The sequence below is a fragment of the Sapajus apella genome, unplaced genomic scaffold (assembly GCF_009761245.1).
Source record: "Sapajus apella isolate SASKATOON/1434 unplaced genomic scaffold, GSC_monkey_1.0 scaffold35, whole genome shotgun sequence".
NCBI classification, from domain to species: domain Eukaryota; kingdom Metazoa; phylum Chordata; class Mammalia; order Primates; family Cebidae; genus Sapajus; species Sapajus apella.
In genome coordinates, this window is record NW_022436975.1 from 18761716 (window position 1) to 18787336 (window position 25621).

Consider the following 25621-nt stretch of genomic DNA (forward strand, 5'->3'; position numbering starts at 1 on the left):
TAATGTCAGCTTTCACTGAAAGTGCTAACTAATCAAATAAGACAAGAAAAAGAAATAAAATGAAAATAAAAGATTGGAAAAGAAGATGCAAGTAAAACTCTCTTGTTTGCCAATGACATGATAGTCCATGTAGAAAATCCCCCAAGTGAACAAAAAGACTCCTGGAATTAATGAGTAATTACAGCAAGCTGTGGGATACAAGGTTAACATAGGAAAATCAATTGCTTTCTTCCATACCAGCAATGGACAATTGGAATTTAGAATTAAAAACATGAGACTGTTTGCATTATCACCAAAAAAGAAACAAATAAATACTTTAGGTAGAAATCCAAGAAAATGTGTTTAAGTTATAAGGAAAAATACAAAACTTTGATGAAAGAAAAACAGAAGATCTAAATAAATGGAGATATATTCCATGTATATACATAGGAAGACTCAATATTGTCAAGAAGGCAGATCTTGCCAATTTGATCTATAGATTCAATGTAATCCCAATCAGAATCCCAGCAAGTTATTTGGTGGATGTCAACAAACTGATTCTAAAGTTCATGTGGAGAGGCAAAGACTTATTATAGCCAACACAATATTGAAGGAGAAGAACAGAGTCAGAGCACTGTCACTGCCTGGCCTTAAGACTTACTATAACGCTTTCTCTAGAGATGTACAGGAGTCAAGAGAGTATGGCATTGGCAAAAGAATTGACAAATAGGTCAGTGGAATAGACTAGAGAGCCGGAAATAGACACATACAAATATGGTCGAAGGATCTTGAGAAAAGTAGCAAAAATAATTCAGTATGAAGAGGATAGTTTTTTCAACAAATGGTGATGAAAAACTGGATATCCACATACAAAAATAAAAAGATTCTAGACATAGCCATTTTATATTTCACAATCTGAAAAGACTGCATACTGTATGATTCCAACTATATGTCATTCTGAAAAGGGCAAAATTAAGGAGACAATAAAAATGTCAGTGGTTGCCAGGGGCTTGGAGGGAGGGAGGAAGGATTAAATAGGTGGAACATAGGAGACTTTTAGGACAGTGTGACCATTCTGTAAGATACTATAATGGTGGATACATGTCATTATACATTTGTCAAAACCTATAAGATGTACAACATAAAGAGTGAATCCTAATGTAAACTACAGACTTCAGTTAATAATGCTATATAAATGTTGGCTCATCAGTTGTAACAAATTTATCACATTAATGCAACATGTTAATAGGGGAAGCTGGGGGAGACGCATGAGGTTCTATATGGAACCGCTGTATTTTTCACTCGTTCTGTAAACCTAAAACTGTTAAAAAAATAAAGTCTAATAATTTTTTTAATGGTAGAAGAAAACCATTTTACATGGCTCCATTTTATACTTACATGACTCTTGAAGTATTCCAGAAGAAAGAGATTCTTCTGCACTACTAAAAGAGGCCTAATACATTAAATATCTGTTTTCAGTAAACTTGTTTTTGTGCTTTGGTAATTGTGATTTCTCTCCTGAACTTACTATTATACATTTCTTTCACCGTTTCTTCTTTTTTTTTTTTTTTTTTTTTTTTTATATGGTTTGTTTGGGTGCAGGATAGATGGATTTAATTCTGTGATTAGCATATTTCAGGTAAGACAAGTGATACTTCCTTGAGAATACAATAAAATCAATGTGATATTTGTAGTTTCCTCTTTTTCTCTACACAGGCTCACAATCCATGGCAGAGATTGTTTACTTATAGAACGTTTTTCTCTGAGGAGACTACACAAATATTTATGTTGGCTTCTCTTATTAAAGTGGATAAAGGAGAAACAAAAAACCTCTATCTTTGTTTAGAGATAGAATGATTAAGCTCTAGAAGGCCAACAGAGTTCTACTGTGTTGTATTCTTCCATCAACTCATTCATTTATTCAGTTAGCAAGTGTTTATTGAGTTACAATTCCATGCCAGGTTCTGGGAAGGCTCTGGGTCCTTTCCTTCAAGACACTATTGTCTGTCTGTAGAAAATCTTGTTAATTGACCTGCAATTATGATAAAGTGTAATCAGTACTTTGCTGAAAGAAAAAGACTGCATTATGGAGCTTGGCATGGTAAGAATTGTCAAAGTACTCTACGGTGGCAGGGGTGCACATTGCAAAGTGGAAAGTGGCATGGAATGAAGCGGCAGAGAGTCTTCATGTGATACATGACATTTGCCTTTATTCTGAAGGATTTGGAGCAGGGTCAAACCACTCTTGTATTCCAGGAACAACTCTCTTGACCTCTTCTTTTATTCCTGATGACCATGAGACCAGTTCCACAAGTGCTTCCACAACTGTATACAGGAACAAGCAAAGAGTCTTTCATCCTTCTTGCTTCCTGATGCAAATCTCATCTGTGTAAGCCTCTTGGCACTCATGCATGGGCAACAAGGAAGTACAGGAATCAATTAATGCCCAGTGGGGCAATCCTTGACTAATTGGGAATAGGAGATATTGAATAAATGACCTAGAGAGAGTAAGAAAAAGGAGGCTGAGGACCAATCTCCAAAGAACATCAGCTTGAAGAAATCAATTGAAGAATTTAAAGATTTAGAAATGGGCCCTGAAAGAGAACTTCACAAGGAAAGGGTATAGGTATCCAAAGAAAGAGAGAACATGGACATCTAAGGAGGCAGAAGATGAGAGTTTTCCTAGGATGAGAGAAATCAACACTGTCAAATGCTGCAGGAAGGTCAAATAGGACAAGAAATGAAAAGCATGCATTGGAATTAAAAACATAAAGACAAGAGTGATCTGTATCAGATGAGTGTTACTGCAGCAGTGGGGGGGTAGTCACATTATAGCAGTTGAGAAAAGATTGGGAGGTAAAGAAGTAAAGACAATGTATTTATTTTTGCTACTAAAAACAAATTATAACAAACTCAGTAGTTTAAAACAACACACACTTATTATCTTCATGTTTTGTGGGTTAAGGAGTCCAATACGAGTCTTACTGGGCTAAAATCAAAGTGTTCGCAGGGCTGTGTTCCTTCTGGGGGCTGTGGAGGACCTGTTCCAGATTCTAGAGGCTACCTATGATCCCTGGCTTGTGGTCCCTTCCTCCGTCTTCAAGTCAGCAATGTTTCATCTCTCTAATCATTCCTCCGGTCACAGCTCCCTCTGTAATCATATCTGAAAAGCGTCTTTGCTTTTAAGGACTCATGTGCTTATACTGTCCCCCCAATCACGTCTCCTTCTCAAGGTCCCTAACTTAGCCATATCAGCCTTTTGCCTTGTAAAGTGATATTTATAGTTCTGGGGGTGATGATGCAAATATCTTTGGGGTGGCATTCTTCTGCCTACCATAGACAATGACTAGAGCTCTTTAGAAATTTTTCCAGGAAGAAGAGTAATGTAGCATAGCTTGAAGGCATGTGCAGCTGCAGATTTTTAAAGGAAGTGATGGGGAAGGAAGGCTTAGAAGGGAGGTGGACACTGCAAGGTTGATATTCTTCGGAGACAACTCGCAGACAAAAATTGTCTTTTTATTTTACTGGGATGATTGTAGATCAAGTTTTCATAATGAGAAAGTGATTATCCATTCCATGTTGGATGAGAGTTATGGTGACAATTTGATCTGAAAATAATTGCATCTTTAAGAGCTTTAGATTCTTTCTAAAGTAATACCATCCAAACATTGATTTAGTTTGCCATGCCATAAAATATTGTGTTAGAGAATAAAATATGACTTACAAAAACTGTATTTTGTCCTTTAAGCAATACATATTCTAAAATTCTTATACAAGTATGGTAGAATTAATTACATGCCCTAGGACATTCTGTGCTTGATGTGACTAAATTGCCAAAAAAAATTAAGTGGAAGTAACTGGAGGAGTAAACATGAATTGTAAAATAAATAAATAAATACTTTTAGAATTACTTACTGTCCAAGAGTCCTAAAAGTGTGTTAATATAGTTCCAATGTGTCTATGATAGTTTGCTCTATATAATAATTATATGTATGTAATATGTAAATTATATATACACACACATATATATGTATACATGCATATATAGCTATATAAACATGTTCAATTATATCATATATGAAATATATATGGAAATATATAAATTTATATATGTCTATGTGTGGGAATATATATGATCTAGAGTTGTCTATCATAGTCCAGAGTAGCAAATAAAATGACAGAATCAGTTTTACTGTATAAAGATCTTTATTGTATAATTTACTGATAAAGAGCAGTCTGACTCTTAGAGTTCTCTATTTAACAAGACAGCCATGCAGTAAAGCAAGCCTTCTATTTTTGTCTGGGCTGTATCTTTTACTGATCTTTAGCATCAAATTTGATCTAGTGAAATGGCAGAGAGGCTAAAATGACATCTATCTGAAATATGACTAAGGAGATCTCTTTTTCCAAAAAAGCAGCTTTGTACTTTTTAGACTTTTAGTATAGGAGTAGTCTTTCTCTGGGCCTGACCAAAAAAAGCCTACTGTGTACTGAGTTTTGGCTCTTTGAACCTTATGATAACAAATTATTATTATTATTATTATTATTATTTTCTTTTTGGAGACAAGGTCTTGCTCTGTCACCTATGCTAGAGTGCAGTGGTGTGATCATAGCTCACTGTGGCCTTGATCTCCTGGGCTCAAGTGATTCTCCAGCCCTAACCTCCCATATGAGAATGGATTCTAACCACACCAAGTGTTCATGCACATGAAATAAATTCAATGGCTGAGCTAGTTTCCTGCTCAGTCTTTCCTCCATCTTCTTTTCTCCCATCTCCTTTTCAGTGGATGCTTCAACCTCATTAGTATTTGAGGAAAAAACTGGATCATGTCCATCATTTTAGTTGTTGCTTTCCTTTTCCTGGCAGACAGAGCCTAAAGTTTCAATAGAGGAAGTGAAGAGGGATACAACACATTCAGAGTTTATGAAAGACCTTATTTACCATCAAAGTGAAGGTTTCCAGATATTCCAGCCCTGTTTTCTTATGCTCTTATGTCTTTGATGAGGAGTTAAGAACTCTAGCCAGGACAACAGAAGACATTGAGAGCTGGCTGGCAGAAAGCACTACACAGTGTCCTGAAGTTGTTCATTAATTATAAATGATATTGAGGAGTAGACCAAGGAGTAGAAGTGTGTTCAGAAACTTTAAATATCTTAAGAATTTCTACACAATCACTTCTGAGAGAAATGTGAATTTACACAATTAAATATGAATATTTTTCTGCTAGCTTCCATTGCATCATTTTTTTTTTTTTTTTTGCAAATCATTCATTGCATCTTACCTTTTAAACAGAGTTACATGTCACTTTGACACTCTTCCTGACTCAATTGTAAGTCTTTAGATGGTGGTCCTCATATATTAGTCAGTTTAAGAACAATCTGAAGACCTTGTTAAGATAATTTAGGGCAGATATCTCTGGGATTCTCATTCAACAAATTTGTGGTGGGGTCCAGAAATGTTCGTTTTAACAAAACCTCAAGTGATTGTAACTCAGTGGTCTGTGAACCACCTTGAGAAATATCTGCCTGCAGATCAGGGTCTCTGTGGCTCTTGGACCTTTGCACCATGCAATGCACGTAGAGATCCCCAGTGTATGTTTGTAGAATTGAAGTAAATGCTTTGGATGGGTAAAACCCCGTTAATGATTCAAACTCAAGTGTCCTGCTTTCAGAGATAAGCCTGCAGCCCTAACAGGTTGTCCATAGACTAATTTTTTTAATAGAAGGAAATTGCATAAGCAGTTCTCTACTGGGGACAATTAGTACAAGAGATTCTATTTTATGCAGGAGAACAGCTGATGGAAAGTTGTTTTATTTACTTGCTTTTTTCCCTAGGGAAAGATGCAGACCTTGGGAGGAAGAAATGCTGCCTGTAGTACATGGGGAGAGGTTCAGTCATGTTTGAGTTTCCCATTCATTTCTGCATGTGTGCTTAGTGTGTCTTCTGGTTCTTTTGTTTATTGTTTACTAGGTGCTGTGAGGTCTGCTCTTTAATGTGCTTCACGCTTTGTTCTTCTGCCACAGGGTGTGAAGCCATCGTTGTTTGCCCTTTGCTCTTGGTTACCTCTAGTCATTTGTAAAAGAAAGAGGAAAATCACACCTTACCCATCAGCTCTGTGTACATCATTCAAAGATTGTATCTTTAATATACAAAGTACAATCTGTCTTTGTGTGGTTACAGAGGGGAATGGTCACATCATGCTCTGGAAAGACATAATCTGGAAAACCAATAGGTAATTATTTCAATGTAAATACAGTGAAAAGCATCTTTATGTTTTAGAGTTTTGCTAATGCTTTCAGCAACTGCAACAAATTAACACACCACTTTCTTGCATCAACACTATTCACTCTTCAGTTTATTTAAGTGCCATTAGTTTTAGACTGCTTGAAGTTGATCTAACATGACTGTGGAAAATATATGTGGATAATAGCAAGACAAAAATATATGTAAATTGTTTGGTCTGTTAAATGTATTGGAAATATTTAAGGCTTAGTTTCCAAATGAGAAAAGGCAGTAAACTTTAACATTAAAATCAAGAATGTTCTGTGTGTCTGTCTTCAAAACCTGAGATTATTTCCGTATCTATCTAGCTTTCTATCTTCTGATGAGCATTCAACAACAGCTTCATCTTTTCAATTGGTGACACCGTCTTAAATCACAGCAGCTCTTAGAAACAAAACCGGCACAAATGCCCTCGCCTCTTGGTGGATTTACACACTATCTTGACGTTGAAAAAAGTTATAGACATGGAAAACAGCACAGTACAAAGGTGATGCTTATTTTATCTGGGGTTTATTGCATGGGCAGAGGCTGTCATTTTCCCATAGTGTCTTCATTTATTATGCTAATTGACTTTCCAAGCTCAGACTGGAGGGTGTCTGCCCTGTGAACTATTCTCAGTTGGAAGGTTTTAAAAGCAAACCTGTTTTGTGCCTGAATGAAACCAAAAATCAATGTGTTTTTTTTCAAAGACCGGAGGGTCAATACCGTGGTTGTTTTTGTTCCCATCCAGTTATGTAACCGTGGGGACTTGTTTCTTTGCTTTCAGGATTTGTACAAAACACATTAAAGTTAAACAATAGCGGAGTCTCAGGAGTAACCCTTGAGCTGCGCTTTGGAGCGTGTGTCCCTGGGACTGGGAACCTCCTGTGAGTTCTATCTCAGGAGCTGGTGTGTGTCTGTGTGTGTGCACGCGCGCGCGTGAGTTCCATCTCAAGTGCTGATGCGTGTGCCTGCGCGTATGTGTGATTAGCCAGCACGCAGCACTTCCCCAGGGTTGTGTTTCCTTTTTCCTGAGATTTGGCGAAGGGTAAAGGGTCGGAGTCACATGGATACAAAGCATTTGATTAATGTCCAAGTCACCGCTGTGGCTGCCGGAGCCACCTCCCCTCCAGCCCAGGCCGAGTGAGGCCAGAGCAGCGGGGCCGGGTGCGCAGGGACAGGCCGGAGCCCCCACTCCCGGGATTTTCCTCTGCGGAGCCCCGCGCCCCCCGCGCCGGGATTGCAGCCCGATCCCCTCCTCTCCCCGCGCCCAGCCTCTCCCCAGCATGTAAAGTCGTCTGTCTCTCCTCGGAGTTGGGGGAGGCGGCAACTTTCCTTTCTCGCCGCCGGGGGCCGGGCAGCAGCCGGCGCGCGGGTCAGCGCTCAGCACGGCTGGCAGCGCCGCGCACCGCCGCCGACCATGAGCGAGGACAGCCGCGGGGACTGCCGCGCCGAGAGCGCCAAAGACCTGGAGAAGCAGCTTCGCCTGCGCGTGTGCGTGCTCAGCGAGCTCCAGAAGACCGAGCGCGACTATGTGGGCACGCTGGAGTTCCTGGTGTCGGTGAGTGTCCCTGGCAGACGCAGGGGGACGTCGGGGCGGCGCGGGGCGCGGGTACCGGAGTGGCCGCTGGAAGCGCGCGCGGCATTGTCTGTGCGGGGACCCGGGACGGGTCGGGGCATCGCAGGCGCGGGAATCTGCGCGTGGATGCTGCGTTTGCGGGTGCGGCGACCCCCGCGGGGATTTGTTAGTGCCCCGGACTCACTGAGTTGCGGGAGCCTTGGAGAGCTCCGGGTCTGAAAAGTGAGCTGGAGAGAAGAAAGATCCAGTCTAGGGAATCCCAGCTGCCCCATCTTCCCTCACCTTTCTTTTACCCCACTACCCAGTCTGCTCAAGTGCACTGTGTTAATTGTTTTCCCTTCTCGACTTTTCCGGGAGACTGCGTTTTAAAGCTTTGGTTTAGTGATTAAAGGTCCAGCCGGCTACATTCAGGTACACTAAGTTCAAAAAAAAATCCTTGAATGTGCTGGAGCTTGAGTTCGTTACTCAGATAACATGGCAGTGGCCGCTTTAGTTAGGATGTTTGAAACATAGGATTCTAGTGTGGGGGTATAGAGGGAGCAGTGGGGTGATGATCTCTAGCAGCTGTTGGATATTAAAGCCACATGTGGCGCTCACCCCATCCTAGTCCTACGGTCTCCCCCCTCCTCCGCCCCCAGTTTAAAATCTCTCCTCTGCTCAGTTTCTGGTCCCTTGTTTACAGGGCCCCTGAGAGTACTGTAATCAAGCTTTGGGACTTCGTGGAACTGGGAATGTACTTTCCCAGTTTGTGCTTGACTCACTGCCCTCTGCTTTGAAAACGTTTCATTCATTTTAGGGCCGAAGAGGCAAAACTGAGTGAAAGTAACTGCTGAGACATCACTCAAAAGTTGAATTTTTCCTATTCACTGCTGAAAAGACAAAGAATTTGAGCCTTGGCTTCTTTCCACCCAGATTCCTGGGAGAGCATCATTCAAAGAACCAGGAGCTTTAGTTTTTGTGATCTCATTCAAATCCTTCCCTTTCCAGCAACCAGTTCCATGCCCCCTTGGTCTGGAGGAAAATGTTTCAGGTGCCAAACTTCCTGCTTAGTGTTCTGAAATCTGTCAACTTTCTGCCTACCACCATGACAGAAAAAATTCACTTCTTGGCTGTGGCAAGAAGGAAAGAATAATGTCTCAAGTGATGTAAAATGTACAGGTTGGCTTATGGTTGACTTCTCAAAATCAATATGCTTGACACCCAGGGGCCACATTCTCTGCAAATGTACAGGTATTTGAGAACATCCTGGTAACTGGTGATTTATAGAATTATTATATGTAACAAAGATTGTCAAGAAAGCATGATTTTAAGATTTGACTTTTAATAGCTTTAAATTTGCCTTTCATGAAACTTTTGTGGTAACAAAGTTCTTTGTCTTTTGAAGAATCTCAGTCATTTTTTACATAATTACTCCTTTCTGAAGATCTATGAAAACAGTACTGTGCAGAATGCTAATTTGCAGAAATAGACAGTTAACATAATTATATTAAAAACCAATTTGTTGATCTTTATTTAAAATACCAGTTTTTCTTCTAACCTTAAACCTGATCATTGCAACAGAAAACTTATTATTACTATAAAGAGTTAGGTAAGAAAGTATGGAAAGCACAAAATAAATTTTCCTTTTTTACAAGGAGAACATAATTTCATGATTCCTTTTCATCTCTTGCAGAATCTGTGGGCCCTTCCACCTTTTGTTTTCTTTGTGCAACATTTGTGCTTGTTTATGTTTATATGCACAAATGCACTAATTGGTGTGAATGCCATCCTAAATAAAAGTTTTCTCTAGCTTGCACAGCCTGAGATCTATTTGTAATACATTATTGGATTTTAATTTTAGTGTATTATTTATAGCAACATTTAATCCCCAGGGAATTTTCTTGGTTATCTGAAGTTGATGTAGTTACCCTGGTTTTGATATTAGACTATGCTGATATGTACCAAGAACTTTTTTTTTTTAAATTCCATTTATTTATTTTATTGCATTTTCGGTTTTGGGGTACATGTGAAGAACATGCAAGATTGTTGCATAGGTACACACGTGGCAGTGTGATTTGCTGCCTTCTTCCCCATCACCTACATCTGGCATTTCTCCCCTTGCTATCTCTCCCCAACTTCCCACCCCGCACCGTCCCTCCCCCATTTCCCCACAACAGACCCCAGTGTGTAGTGCTCCCCTCCCGTGTCCATGTGTACCGAGAACTTTTAAGCTGTTCAAACCTTTTGGCCTGGTAATTCCTCTTCCAGGAATCTAACCTAAGAGAATGATTAGAGATGGAGACAAACAACAGGAGTTATTTTTAAAAGTTAGCTATAGTGTTAAATAAGTTGAGCGGTAAATTTGTTGCCAAAAATTGATAGTTTACTCCTAAGTCAAATTTAAATATCTCCTAGATTAGTCATTAATCATTTCTATTATTGGTTTAAGCCATTAACATGGATGAGGGATGACTAGTCTCTATTGGGAAAAGGAAGAAGAGGTAGAAAACAGATTTTGAGTTCTACTAATAATATATTTTTGCTTAGTGCCCTACAAATAAAATGGCATTATTACCATGGCAAAAATGGTATTATTACCTTTATGAAAAGATCATATGTCCCAGCACTTTTGGGGGCTGCGGTGGGTGGGTCACCTGAGGTCAGTAGTTTGAGACCAGCCTGGCCAACATGGGGAAACTCCATCTCTACTAACAATACACAAAATTAGCTGGGCGTGGTGGCGGATGCCTTTAATCTCAGCTACTCAGAAGGCTGAGGCAGGAGAATTGCTGGAACCTGGGTGGTGGAGGTTGCAGTGATCTGAGGTCACACCACTGTACTCCAGTCTGGGTGACAGAGTGAGACTCCATCTAAAAAAAAAAAAAAAAAAATCATATGACCAGAGGGAAAAGCTTTCCTAAAATCTTTCCTATTTCTGAGCCCTCTCTCTCCTCAATTCCCACCCACTGGCCTTTAAGGAAAGAGCGTCTTCCTCCACTGCCATCCCCAAGACAGCCCATGAGCATCGCCTTTCTTCTTTATACCATGGCATCTATCTGCATCTTCTCTGAAGTCACCCCCAAGCACATACGGCTGTTTGAACAAAACTTTGTGCCTTCACCTGGCTACTCTTGCCATGGTGGGCTGTGCTTCCTCAGGCCTCTGCCTTTGTTCTTCCTGTAGCCTTCCTTCTATACCTGGAGGATTCCTACTGGGCTTTCAAGGCTCAGTTAGCCCCTTCTTCCCAGGTGCGCCTTGCTTTGTACCCTCCCTACCCTGCATTTCCTTCTTCCACAGTTCCCAAAATAGTTGATGTGTGCATTTGTTTACTTTGGTCTCACTCTGCTAGATCTCTTTGAGGACAGGGACATACCTTGTGTGCCTGTGTTTTTCATAATTTTGTGTAGTGCTTGTGACATCGTAGGTACTCAATAAATGCTTGTTGAGTGCATACATGAATGAGTGTTGGCCCATCCTCTATCCTCCCACTCCGTTTTTAAGGACAGTGCCTCAATCATCCTTAACATTTTGATTTCCTGTTTTCTTCCATTTGGTCTAGATAGACAGTAGAATTTTCTTCAGTTTTGCTCAGGCACATATGAATTTATGCAGCAAAAAATTTCAGATTAAACATGAGTACCTGCCTTTAAAACAGAAACATGATTTAAATCAGGCATTAAGGTATTAAAAACTTTGCATGCACTATTATTTCATCTCATATATTCTAAAATTTTTTTGAGATCTTAAATAGGCTATGCTATCTAAATTTATTATTTTTAGGTCACAGATAAAATGGTAGAGAGTGACTTAATTTGCCTGAATTTATGTTTTTGTTTTGGTTGGGAAATGCAATTTTGTACTTTATTAAAAGTATTTGGAAACATTTCTTCTAAAGAAATGATTATATGAACCTAATATCCAGTATTTAACATCCAAAGTCTATACAGTAGTAAGTTACAACCTGTTTCCTGTTTGCAAACCTGTGGCAGAGCTTGCCAAGATGACAGACTCATGTGAGTGGACAGAGAAAGGGAAGACCCAGGGCTGGCTTCATGTATTCACATCCTGTGCTGTGGCCCGGGCTTCTGAACTGGGAGGGACGTCCAGCTTGTTTTAATGCTCTTAAAATTCTTACCAATTTTATCTTTGACCTTGTGTTTTGCGGATGAAATCTGATGGGACGGTGGACATGAGCAGAGCAGATGCATGAAAGAAAAAAGCTTTTTATTTCAATACCTTTAATAGCATTCTCCCATAGTCCCCTGCTTTTTGAACTAGAGTCCTCACATTTTTATTTTGCATCAGGTCTGGAAAATTGTCTAGACCAGTTCCATTGTGGGTCAGTGGCATTGAGGCAGGATGATCATATAATTTCCTTTGTAAACTGGGACTTTTCTGAGAGTGAAAGGGAGTGCAATTAATAATTACACTGGCAAATACATGGAAACTGGGATTGTTCCTGGCAAACCAGAATGCATGGCTAGTCCACATTGTGGGCACATCAAAACAAGACTTCAAGCTATGTGTCCTATCATAAATAAAAGATTTTCAAATTTTTTGCCTGTCTAGGCTTTGACCTCGGACACCTTAGCCTTTAAGTCCCATCTCTAATTTGCTTTGTGATTTTAAACACATTCCTAACTTTTCATGCCCCTTTCTCTTGATTTGTAAAATGGAGAACAGCATTTCTCAAGGGCATGGTAAGGATGATATGATATATGGATTGGGCTTGGCTCATCTGGCTCATAGGAGGGCCCTATAAGTAGTTACTGTTATTTTTGCTGATGCCACAGTTGTTATAAAGAGCTATGCCTATGGTCATCATTGGATATACTTTTTGTTTCTGTTACATTCCTCCTCTACCCTTTCTATATGGCCTCACTTCTCTTCTTTGTTTCCTCCTCTTGTATTTTCCTTCTGATAGTGTAGTCTTTTTAATGATATTCTTATAAATGCTCATTAGTTGACTTTAAGACAGTGAGAAAACTTTATATTCCATGTAACAACAACCACAGTTAGTATGATGCCTTAGAGTTTAAACAATTGCATCCTCACTGTCTTATTCAGCTTAATATATGCGTGTCTCTTAGCTCTTTCAGACTGTGCTCCCTGGAGCTCCAGAGGGCCTTGCAAGGGCTGACAGGGAGCTGGATTTTATGACTTCAGGTTTGCCACTCTGGCTTCTCCGTGCATGGCTCTACCTTCTTCAGATCTGAGGTTTCATAAAAGCAGTCAGAAAAAACATCTGTCTAGATGGCAAATTCCCAGAGAAGAGGGACTTTGCATTTACTTCCCATGTATGCTTTTCTTGGCCTAAACGCAGGGCTTTGTAAATAGCAGGTGCTCAAGAAAACAGACAAACAGGCAAACAATGCAACAGCAAACAAAGCAGAGTTTGAATGAATCTGAAATCAAACTCTTTAAATCATGACCTGCCTCTTTCAGGCAAAGATGATTGATTCAGTACATTATGCTTAAGGTTTGTGTTATGGACTGAATTGTGTCCCTCCACAGGAGTCCTATGTTGAAGTCCTAACCTCCAGTACTTAAGAACAGGACTGTATTAGTTGATAGGGCCTTTGAAGAGGTTACTAAGTTAAAACGAGGTCATGGGGTGGACCCTAATCCAATCTGACTAGTGTCCTTCAAAGAAGAGGAGATTTGGACACACAGAGAGATAACCAGGGGGTACAGAGGAAAGACCATGGGAGGACACAGGGAAAAGGCAACCCTCTGTAAGCCTAGGATGGAAGCTTCAGGAGAACCCAAACCTACTGACACCTAGATCATAGATCTTAGAGCTAAGCTTTCAGAGTTGCGAGAAAATAATTTTCTGCTTAAGCCATCAATCTGTGGTATTTCATTATGGCAGCCTGTGCAGACGAATGCAGCTTATGTTAGGGGCTGGATCATCACAATAATGTCACATGGAGGCAATAGAGATTCTTTCAGTTGGGGAGTCAAGGGAAGTTTTGGGAAGAGGTGATGACAGAGCTGGCCTAAGGGATGAGGAGAAATATGCCATACTGGGAGAATTATCCAAAGAGCAGCATCTGCAATGTGACCTCAGTGTGGCAGAGCTTGGCATGTGGGGGTCTGAAACAGTCTTATAATTATACTCTATTAAAATACCAATGACTTTAATATAAAAATAGTAGCTATTTCGATTAGATTTATTTATTAGTAAGAGAATTCTGTTGACAGGGTTGAGGAACAAAGATGAAGTCTAGTTACCCGTTAGGAGTTTGTCATTGCATTAGTCCGGGTAAGAAATGTGGAAAGCACTGGAAAACACAAAAGAACAACAATAAAAAAAAATCAAACCACAAAAAATCAAAAGCCCAACTCTGAGCAATTTTTTGGGTAAAAGCTTTAGTATTTTGTGTACTCCTCTCAGAAGTGGAAGTTTAAGTAGAATGGAGAACATAGGATGGGACTGGGTCTCTCGTTTTGAAGAATAGATGGATAGTGTCATTAACGGAGAGTTGGAATGCAGGGAGCAGAACAGCATGAGGAGGAGAAGGAAAATGAATTTGCTTTTGGACATGTTGAGGAGCTGGGCCACAGATACTGCTATGATTTTTGAAGATAAGAATGTGGAACTTGAGAAATAATTTGGGCCAAAAGTGAGAGATCTACAAATTAATCATGTATTTTGAAGCGATCTGGTGGGAGAGATGACACAAGGAGAGCAATTAGAGGAAGAAAATAAACAAAAGGTAGGATGTTGGAGAGTCAATATTTAAAGGATACAGAAGAGTGGAGTTTCAGTTATCAAAGACTGAAAAAGGTAGCTAGGAGAGAGTGATACTTTGAAACCCAAGGAAGGAGCTAGTTTTCAGAAGAAAGGTCTCTTTACAGTGGCAGGGCTTGAGGGAAGTGGGCTGTGTGAAGATGGAAGAGGTTGCTGGATCTGGCAGTTGGAATGTCATTGGGGTTTTAGCTTCAGTAGAGCGTGTGAGCAGAAGCCAGACTGTCAGAACCAGTTGAGGCATGAGTGGAAGCTGAGGATGTGAAGGATGATGGTTAAACTATTCAGAGTTTTGTGGTCACTGCAAGGAGAGAAGGGGATGACTTTGTCCAGGGACGGGTAGGCAGATGAGTCTAGCCAAGGGGAAGGAGACAAGAAGGGAACTAAAGCAGTGACAACAGAGCATGGCAGAAGGCAAATGGCATCTTTGGGGGAAGCATAGCAAGCACCCCTATGGCACTGGAAGATAAGATAAGGCAACATTTTCTGAGCCTTCTTGTCATGTAACATACCCATAGGAAAATATCTGCAGACGCTTTAAATGGGGAAGCTGTCACTTGTGTATTTTAAAAATTCTGCTGCTTCTTCAGTGTACAGCTTGTGGAACTACCTGGCATGATCTTTGTGGCCCCTTGTGAACACATACCAGAGGCTCTCCCTCCCACACTGGGACAGTGAGGTGAAGTGCATGGCATAGAATCGGATGACCTAGTTTTAAATCCTTGCACTGAAACTGACAAACTCTCTCACTTTGGGCAAACAACACTTCCTCTGTATGTCTCAGTTTCATATTTGGAAAACACATTTGATAATATCTCACAGAGCTGGCCTGAATTCAAATCAGCTTCTGTAGGTAAAGTCTTGATAGGTAGGAAGTATTTCTTTTTCCCTCCCCAAACTCCAAGTTTGTTTCCCTCTCCTCTGTGTTGTCTGTCCACAGACTGAGCTTGGCACATGCTCAGACCAGCTTGAGAGTCACCAGCCTGTCTGTTCCAAGCCTGGAGGCATAAGGACAAGTTTAATAGAAGAACATTCTGAGAAGGCCAGAGGGGCCTTTGGGAATGCAGTAGAGGGGGTGGTCTGGGAGCCACCAGGGAGGAATGGCTTTCCTCTGGAAGGGACTCATGAGTAAGGCCAAGGGGTCACTTTAGGGCAGAGGCAAGTATGGAGGTTGCTACCCGATGACCGTTCTTTCTCTATGAAGTTGAACTCTGGTGTTCTGCCTGATGTTCTGTTTTGTTTTGTTCTTGTTTTGTTGTTTGTTTTGGCTGAGAATGCAGTGCCCTGAAAAGAACAGTAACAATTTGGACACACACTTTCAGGAATAGAAAAGGGAATTGAACTTGGATATCCGAGGGTGGATATATGATAGGCTTTGTTCAATTATTCTTTTAAATGTGATTTTATACACTAAGAAGTTCAAGTAGAGACATAAGCACTTGTGGATTATTACATCTAGTATGACAAGGTTCAACTCTCAGAAATAATGACAACCATTTTTTAAACCAGGGTGTAAATTATGTAGGACTGCTATTTTACATTTAATGGACATAATCAGTTATTAGCCACATTAAAAAAAAGAAACATTGATTTATCTGACATTTTAGTGTGATTATAGTTTCTTATTTGTTTTAAACAGTGTTTGGTTAAGCATTCTTTTAATTTATACGTGGCATTATATTTTCATAACAAATAAAATTATTATGGCTGTGTTTTGAGCATTATTAGTTTGATCTAAAAAGAATTGTTTTAGTTTGCATTATTTCTTTAAACATTTTATTCATATTTACTTTTCATGAGATTGATTTTTGTTATTCATTAAAAGTTTTATTAAATTTATTAACATTTTTCAAATATAAATTTATTAGAATTGTATTATTAGCTATATTAAAATCAAGATCTTTGATTTACATTATAATTACAAATCAAAGAATTTATAATTTCTTAAAATTGTATTAGCTATATTAAAATCAAGATCATCTTTGATTTACAACATTGTAGTTGCCTCAAACAAACAAAAATTCAGGAAAAACATCCCTTAGTAAATGTTTCATTGATTAAGTGTGGCTGGGTCCCTTTTTACATGGTATTGAACATAACTATTCACATTCTGATACATCTAATAATAATGGCTTAAAGAAATTTCCCCCATTTTCATGAACTATTGCATTTGATCCAAGAGGTCAATGGTTGAAATTTTAAGAAAAATGATATGTTAACTGGAAGTAATGATTTTTAAGCACTTCTAATTAGCATAGGTGATTTCAGACTTTGATTTCATGAAAAAATTTGTTGTATAGCCTTACATATAATAGAGCATAGGGATCTATTTTTCTGGAGAATACCTTAGCAAAAGACATTGTGTTTTGTCATTAATGTGAAATGCATCTTTTACATTAAAAGGCAGACCCTTCATTTGGAAAGGTTAGATTGTATAATACTTAAGAAATGACTCAAGCCTATTAAATTTAGAATACCAATATAAAAATATTCTCTGGTTTTACAGCAAAAATATCACAACATAGAATATAGATGGATAAACATTTTTATTGATTTGAAAAGTTTGTTTCTCCGAGAGAGTCAAATATGGATTGAGATCCATGTTTGATTTTGCCTTGCCATTTTTGTTATTTTAATTATCTATTTAAGTTGTCTTCTTGCCAGTAGCAGAGGCTTTATAGATAGTGACACATTTTCAGAAATTGTGCAAGAAAGAAATGCTGATGTTTTCCCTTGGTGCCTTGTAATGCCTCAACTTGGCCTTGCTTTCATGCTTCCTAGGAGTTCCAGCCTTTTCTTATTTGAGACTGTTGCTGGAAAGAAAGAAATCTTAGGATTCCAGAAATGACATCTCCCATTGCAAAGCCTTATTTCTATCAGTAGCACTAAAAGAAGATCTATGGAGAGGCATTATTATACTCTATTAATTGACCTAAATGTTAGTCCCACACCCACATATTCCAAGATTACTTTAAGAATTCATTATTTTCCCAGAGGTACGTGGATAAAGGGAGCTTTCACTTTGTGTGGTGTGTAGCCATGTCATATTTGACTTTCTATAATTTTATATAAAAATATATTTATATATTTTATTATTTATTTATTTGAGACGGAGTCTCACTCTGTTCCCAGGCTGGAGTACAGTGGTGTGATCTCAGCTCACTGCAACCTCCACCTCCCGGGTTCAAGCGATTCTCCTGTCTCAGCCTCCTGAAAAGCTGGAATTACAGGCACCTGCCACCACGCTTGTATGATTTTTTGTATTTTTAATAGAGATGGGGTTTCACCATGTTGGGCAGGCTGCTCTCGAACTCCTGACCTTAAGTGATCTGCCTGTTTCAGGCTCCCAAAGTGCAGGGATTACAGGTGTGAACTACCATGCCTGACCAATTTTATATGTTTTATATATTTACAAAATGTATTTTGAATATTCTAGACACAGCTTTATCTCAAGTTTTCATGTACTCCTTCATAATGAAACCTCTTGCAGAGACTTCTCCTTGTCCCCAATACCCAATGTTCTTTTACTCTATAGTGATAAGAGTTTTAGATCCAGCTTAAGCCATTTCTCAGCCTCCCATGCAGATAAGCTTGGGCCTGTGTAAAGGTTCTGGGTAACTTCTAAGGTGTGCCTTTATCATATAGGAGTATGCATTCTCTTCTCTCCTTTCCCTCTTCTCCCTTGCTGGTATGAGGATGTGATGGCAGGTGATGGGGCAACCATTTTAGATCATGAAATGGAAGTCACATGTTCAGGGTGACAGAGCAAGAAAATAGAAGGAGACCATGTCTTTATTAAAGCAATCTAACCTATGTCCTGTCAAAAATGGGCCTATTAGAGACATCAGTATTTATTTAACTCTGTCCTAAAATAATTATATTTTGATACCAAGACTTCATTGACTTGTGCAAATCATTAATGAATTGGCCAACTTTAATGCCTTTTTTTTTCTCTTTGTCTTATTATTTTTAGTTTATTTTTTATTTTTTCTGTAATAAATATTCTCTAGTTTAGCCATGATTTCCCTGGATGTTGCTAAAACTGCACTTCTTTGTTTTTCTATAGTTATGCTTTAGTTTTTTCTTTAGAAAAAGAATAGTATCTTTTCTTACCTGTACTTAACCTGAAGGCTAGAATTTTGTGTTTATTTGTAAGGATATTTGTTCAGCTGCTTTAACTGAGACCAAATAACAATAGTTCGAACATTGCAGAAGGATTGTTTGTGACTAGGAAAGCCGTATGTAATCAACATGGCCTTTTTTGCATCCTCTCTTAAGACTCTGGTTATTTAATTTTTGAATTAAATATACCCCAGCAGTGTTCCAGTGGAGTTAGCAGCTCAGCTCCATCAGGTCATTCAGAGACCCCTGTTTCTTTTATCTTATTGCTCCACAAGCTCCTAGGACCCATTAAATCTGAGTGTGTGGGGGTGAGAGCCAGGCCTCAGTATTTATGTAGTTTCTCTAGGTGTTTCCAGTGGATTAGAGAAGGTGGGGGAACAAGTACAGTAGGGTGTTGTCCTTGTCCCTATGGTTGAAGCTGACTTACCACTGCATTTTTCACATTCCAGCCCCAGGGGGACAGAGGGTAGGAGACAAAGTGGAGGGCAAGCACTCCCTTTAAGGATATGACCCAGAAATGACACACATCACTTTTGCTCTCATCCCCACGGCCAGATCTTTGTAATGTGGCCAATCCAGCTCTAAGGGAGACTGGGAAATATGCTGACTGGCTGGACAGCCATGTGCCCAGCTGAAACTTAGTGAGTTCTACACTGAAATAAGGACGTGGGAATAACTCTTGAGGGGCAAAGAGTCGTCTCTGCCACATTTTGAATCCATTGATACTTTACTTCCCTGTCCTCAGAAAATCACTTATATTTGTTCTTGGATTCCTTTACTGAAAGAACCTATTGTATTTAAAATATAATTTGGATTCTTTCCCTCTAAAATAATGTATTCTTTCTCACATAGCAATCCATCTAACATTTATCTCTCTCTTCACATATATGTATAAGAGCTCCAGAGCTCTCTAAAGGTTGTTTTTGTTTTTTTCCATTGGCTTTCACTACAGAAAAGCTTTGGGGTATTCAGTGATTTTATGTAATTTTAAAATTTTGTGGAAGTTTCCAGAAAAAATATTCCAAGATAATATGGAAATTCTGTTTTAGTTATGTGTTTCTTATGTGTTCTTAGACACTACATATTCATATATAATTCACAACTTAGAGCTACCTTCAAGGATCGGATCGTTGTAAACTCACACCTGGGGACACTTTGGTCATTTCCTAATTGGGAGAGTGGGGATTCTGAAAAGATCCTCTGCACAGTTTGCATAGCTCTTCCAAGATGTTCTGCTGATGAGTCACTGGCCTGGACCCTTCCAGACTCTGGGAATGGTGTGATTAATCAGGACTAGGAAAACCAAGGCAGATGCTGGAGCAGGGACACAGAACTTGTTGACTCCGGAAGTACACAGAAGCTAGAAATCAGGAAGGAGCAGTAATTCATTTCAGGCAAACCATTAAGTACAAGGGAGCAACAGGAGCTTATGGTCAATCCAAGACAGGGTCAGAGCCAGGCAAGCACTCAGGAGCCAAAGATTACCCAGAAGTCAGGAGTTTCCCTCGCAGAAATAAGGAAACACATGAACCTTTCAAAAATAGACAGCCTTAGTTCTCCCATTGGCATGTCTGTTAATATATGTCGACACTGTTGCTATTTTCACCTTAATTTAATTCCTCTGAGATCATTTTGTATCTCTGGGTATTTACATTGCTTCCTAACAGGTTTGAACCCCTGGCTTTATGTTTAAATATAGCCCATGTGTTTATCTTATACATGATTAAATCGCAAGACATTTGAGGCAAAGATATAAAATTAGTTGATATAATTAGCATATATAATTATTATGTGTATATATGTATGTACGTGTGTGTGTATATATATGTGTATATATGTACATATATGTGTATACACACACACTCTCCAAAATGTGTAGGTCTGCATTCAATATTCTATAGATTGCTTAGGTGAAAAGCATATATGTATTTTAAATATATATTAAGTGAATCCATTGTTGAAAATGATCATTATTCTTGAGAGTGTTCTGCTTGCCAGACCTACTTTGACAAGATAGAGGGGAGAGAGTAAGTGGCCTTCTGGTAGTCATAGAATGAAGTTTGGTAAATGGGTCATGTTGTATAGCTAGAGACATCTTTCTCAGTTTCTAGAGCGAGGACAATTAGTACAGCCATGTAATTGTAGGGTCCAAAAGGGAATCATGTTATTGATGGAAGAGCATAGCTTTCAATTAGAATATAAGAAGTTAATGTTTCTCCTGTATAATTTTTAGTGCACTAGTAATTCTCACATATAAGTTGGATCTTCACTGTATAATTAAATGTTTTTGAGGGTAGCAAATACTCTTTGGGATTTAAGATGCTGGGATTTAAGATTTTTTAAAAAATTTGTACTTATGGTTGACTTCATTGTGAGAAACAAGGTAAGTCAGATTGTCAGAAAATTTGAGAGCTTAGTACTTGACTGAATCTTCAATTTTAAATATACGTATTTTTATAGATGAGGATTTGGGTCAGATTCACCTTTGATGGTCTTGTGAAAATATAAGTAAACCTTTTATAGTTTGTAAAAGTAATTCAAAGTTCCGATTCCTCTGTGATATTCTGTAATTTCTTTTAGTACTTAATACGTGTTAAGTAAAATTGACAGGTTTTTTTTCCATTTATTTTATTGCATTTTAGGTTTTGGTGTACATGTGAAGAACTTGCAAGATTGTTGCATAGGTACCCACGTGGCAGTGTGATTTGAAAAATACAGAACTAAAAAAATCCGTAAAAGAGAACAAACAAAACAAAACAAAGACAAAAAAAGAAAGTGCGGCTAGAGCTATTTATAAATCAATGTGCAAAACCAACTTTATTAAGTGAAAAATTTTATTTTCAGAATTGCATAATTTATGAATCAGGCTACCTAAAAGGTAACCCCTAATATGCTAAGCATTATGATTGATTCTCTCCAGTGATTATTTTCAAAATCCAAATGTTTTTATTCTTCATGGCCCAAGGCATATTTATTGAGCACCTAGTGTGTGCCAATCACTATTCTAGGTTCAGAGGATATAGCACTGACAAGCATTAAAAATTCCTGCTTTTATTGAGCTCCAACTCTAACCCAGGAGCTAGAACATAAATGAGTAAACTATATCATATATTAGCTAGTCTAAATGCCTGGGAGAATAAGTAAAGCAGAGAAAAGGAATAAGTGTACATGTGTTTTGACATTTTATGTAAGATGAAAAAGCAGGCATTCACTCTTTTCTGTCACTCTTCTTTTCTGTAAATCTCTAAAAGTATTTGAAAGAATTTGTATTTTTAACTGTTAACCTTAACGGGCAATATCCAGGAGGAAAGTGCCAATCGGTCTCTCGTTTAACTCTTAAGTATAGTAGTGATAAATCAGAGGTGAGATTAAACCCAGATGTACATTGCTAATAAAGTTAATAGAACAGATTAGGAAAAGCTGGTGACATTAAGACTTAAGGCTTTAACCAGTGTCATTCTTTAGTTGACATTTTTCATTGTATTGACTTTAATATAATAGGCATGTATTTTTTAAAGGTGCAGACTAAAATCCGCTGCCTCTCTGTGTTCTGTGTTTATACCATTGAGGAGCTTATTTTGTGGAGGGTTTTGTCAATCAGGTTTCATGCCCCAGCAGCTCCGTGTCTAGTGGGAACTGCAGCCAATGTTCAGATTCATCATGGGTGGGAACCCAGCATGCTGTGCAGTGGGGGCACTATTGGTTGAAAAGTTTCTGCTGGAAATGAAGTGTCCTTTAGCAGCGAGGGGATGGAAGCATTGAACAAGTGGGACGGGGTGGGAATTGGAGATCTTGAATGTGCAGCAGGCTCTAAAAGCCGTTTTATGACCATTGCCTTAGATAATCCCAGACATGAGTTAAAAGCTACGGTATGAGGTGCTTTCATACATTTTTCTTATTTAAGGTCTTTCCCTGTAAGGGAATAGGAAGGATTAAGAGTACCTTGCAAACCCTCCTCGGCTTTCTTCCTGTGGTATTGTGTCTCTGATTGCCCTATAGAAGCGATTCCCTTGAGACTTGTGGACAACTGGAAGAGGCCCCTTGTGGCCTGTAAAGTGCCATTGGGAGCCTCTGCCAGAGACTGTGGGGAGGGGAAAGGTCACTTGAGGACTGTGGAAAATATTCCCTTTCTCCTTAGTGTCCCGGAACCTCACCTCTTGACTGATTGTTAATAGAATCTGGGAGCTCAGATTCTGGTGCTGACATTTTTTTTCAGGGTTGGTTCTAGAAATGATATTTCTTAAGCAGCCTTTTGTGGAGCTTCATTCTTCAGTTCACTGAATTTGCAGCACAAAGAAAAGGAAATAGATTCATTACCGTCATCATTACCAACTTCAGAATAGGAATGGGTGAATAATTACATTGGGCTTTTAAAAAGCATAACTGAAGGGAAGGGATTTAGCAGTCTGTATTTTTTGATAAGGTTATGTGCTTTCTGCTTCCTGTTTCTCTTTAAGGAGACCTTTCTGTGGCTCATACATTATAAAAGTTAAAAGGAAGTGCAAACACAATTACCACAGAAAGTTGAAATCTTTTGCATCCACTTCTCTTTTGTGCTATTTGTGACCTGTCTGCCTGATTGTTTCAAAGTAAGGAAAATCCTGCGTTTCTTATCTATGCTTTTCAGGGGAACTGGTTTTGACTGTGGTGTGAGTCTGACAAAATGGGGACAATCAACCTTAACCGAATAGTCGCTGTACCAGACTAACCCACAAGAATGCAGAGAATACATGGGTGAACTTTAAAGGCAAGATTTGCCTATGGAAATAATGCAAGATGCGGGTGCCTAGGAAGGAAATCAGATATGTAAAACTCTTTCAACTCAGTAACAAAATTTTCTAACCATCAGTAGCTCTTACTTGGAGCCTTTGAGATTTTCTGCCATGCTCTACTCAGCATCTTAACACTCATTCCAGTCATCAGGTTGCCGTGCGGCTGGGGTCACCGTGCCAGAGCATGACCTGGAGGCCCTGAGTGCTGATGGTGCTCATTTATCAAGAGCGCAGTGTTTGGTTGGGGTTATCACGGGGGTGGGCGGGCGCATTTAGAGTTTGGTCTTAGATAATGTCTGAACGTGGCAGGGGGTTGTGAAAGGAACTGGGGACAAGGGTTAACCCAGCTCAGGTCTCTCTCTGTGGTCTATTACTGACAGAGCCAAAGCTTCAGAAATCTCTGCCACGTTTTAGAGAAATGTCGTTCCCGTCGCTCAGCCCACTCTCAGGCATTCTGGTCTCATCACCCACTGTCTTTTCTCATGTAGGAGCCTCTGGCACTGACTGTGTAGCTTTGAGTGTGGCCCTCAAGCTTGTGATGACTCTGAGGGATGGATGATCCTATAATAATAAGGCTTAGGACCAAAATTATAACCCAAGGAGAGGTAGATTTTGACTGCTTTTAAACTTACTTTCTGAGATGATTAGAGTAACATTTGAGACAGTTGGTTTGTAGTTACTCCCTAAAGTCCATTTTCCACCTAGGAAGGTTTATTAACATTTTATGATTATCATGTAATTTAGAAGAATGCTTACCACCTTCTGGGACCTTCCTTAATATATCATGTCTGCTCTTTTCTGGAGATGGAACCCTCAGGAAAAACTTGAAATCCTTCCTGACAGCTTGTTTGAAGGCTGCTGTTTATTTTGGTGAGTGGGTTCATTTTGCTACTACTGTGGAAAAATTGGAAGTCTCTTCCTTCAGCTCACATATATTCCCAGGTAAGCACAGGGGAAATCAGTTGCTCCAAACAAAAGGAAGAGAGAGAATTTTTTGGCCATCATCTGAGTTTCACTCCGGTCTGAAAATTTCTATGATTTCTAAAATTTCTATATCTCAATTTGCTCTAATTCCCAGTATCTTCCATATGTCTTCTTCTTGATTGTTTATGCTGTTATAATCTGCTTAGAGATTCCAGAAGTATGGGAAATAGTAAAAGAGAATTCAGCTATCTCCACTTTGGGAAGCCAAAGTGTGAAGTGATTTTGTTTATTGACCTGATGGTGTATGTTTGGGTAACATTTGTTGAAAGTGAGTTAATATCAATCTGTTAATCTAAGCAGATAGAAATCTGTTCCTTGGAGTGATAGCCTTTAAATTTCATGTAAAGCAGTGTAAAGTTCAGACACAGTTTAGTCACCAAACTTCTACCTCACACTAAAGAACAAAAATATATAAAATGGTCCAAATCTCCAAACCTTAAATGAGAACTATTCCTATTCATATGAAGAAATAGTATAATGACCATCAGCCTTTCAACAACATGGTATTAATTAGGCCAGCAAAAATAACAATAACCCTAATCTATTTTTATGGTCCTATGCCTCTGATGGAATTAATTTTCAAATAAAGTCTAATAACTTATTTTGCAGTTCTCAGCTCCACCAACCTCCTACAGAGATTCTGTTGGGCTGCTAGTTTGGGAAAATATACCAAACATACTTGGAGTTAGAGTCTCACAAGAATAGCTATAGTTTTCACATGTTTTCTTGATCAAGAGGTAATCCTCCTTTAACTTCAGAGTAAGAAATATGAAATAAATCAGGAGAAAATCATTTTTCTTTCGGCAATTGTGATACAACTGATTATTGTACAGGACCCTATCCCAAGTGCATGTCAGGAGGCTTGAGGGTCAGGACAGAAACTGAGGGTGGAGGGCTCACGTCATCCACCTGCCAACACAGCAGGCCAGTGCTATCTGCAGCTATTTTGCAACTATTATCCTTATATTAATTTACCCAATGCAAATAGATTCTCTTTCATCTATCTCTCTAGTAATGAAGAGTAAAGGCCTGTGGCTTTTGACTAGATTTTACTTTTCACAGGAACTGTTAAAAAGGTCGTCCCATTTCACGGTGTTGCTTTTGTGGAACCGTGACTAAATAGTCCCATTGAAGAATGGGTGTAGGGGTGTAGAGTGGTATAGGGGTGATAAAGGTAGCTTGGGGCCAGATGG

General features: G+C 39.1%; 1 protein-coding gene across 1 annotated transcript in view; it reads left to right on the plus strand.

Moving 5' to 3' along the window:
• The first annotated feature begins 7172 nt into the window (after window positions 1-7172).
• PREX2 (phosphatidylinositol-3,4,5-trisphosphate dependent Rac exchange factor 2) overlaps window positions 7173-25621 on the plus strand; it is a 286647-nt gene continuing 268198 nt past the window's right edge. The window contains exon 1 of the mRNA XM_032296288.1: window positions 7173-7802. Coding sequence (XP_032152179.1) covers window positions 7662-7802 — 141 coding nt within the window. The 5' untranslated portion in view covers window positions 7173-7661. The remainder of the gene's footprint in view (window positions 7803-25621) is intronic.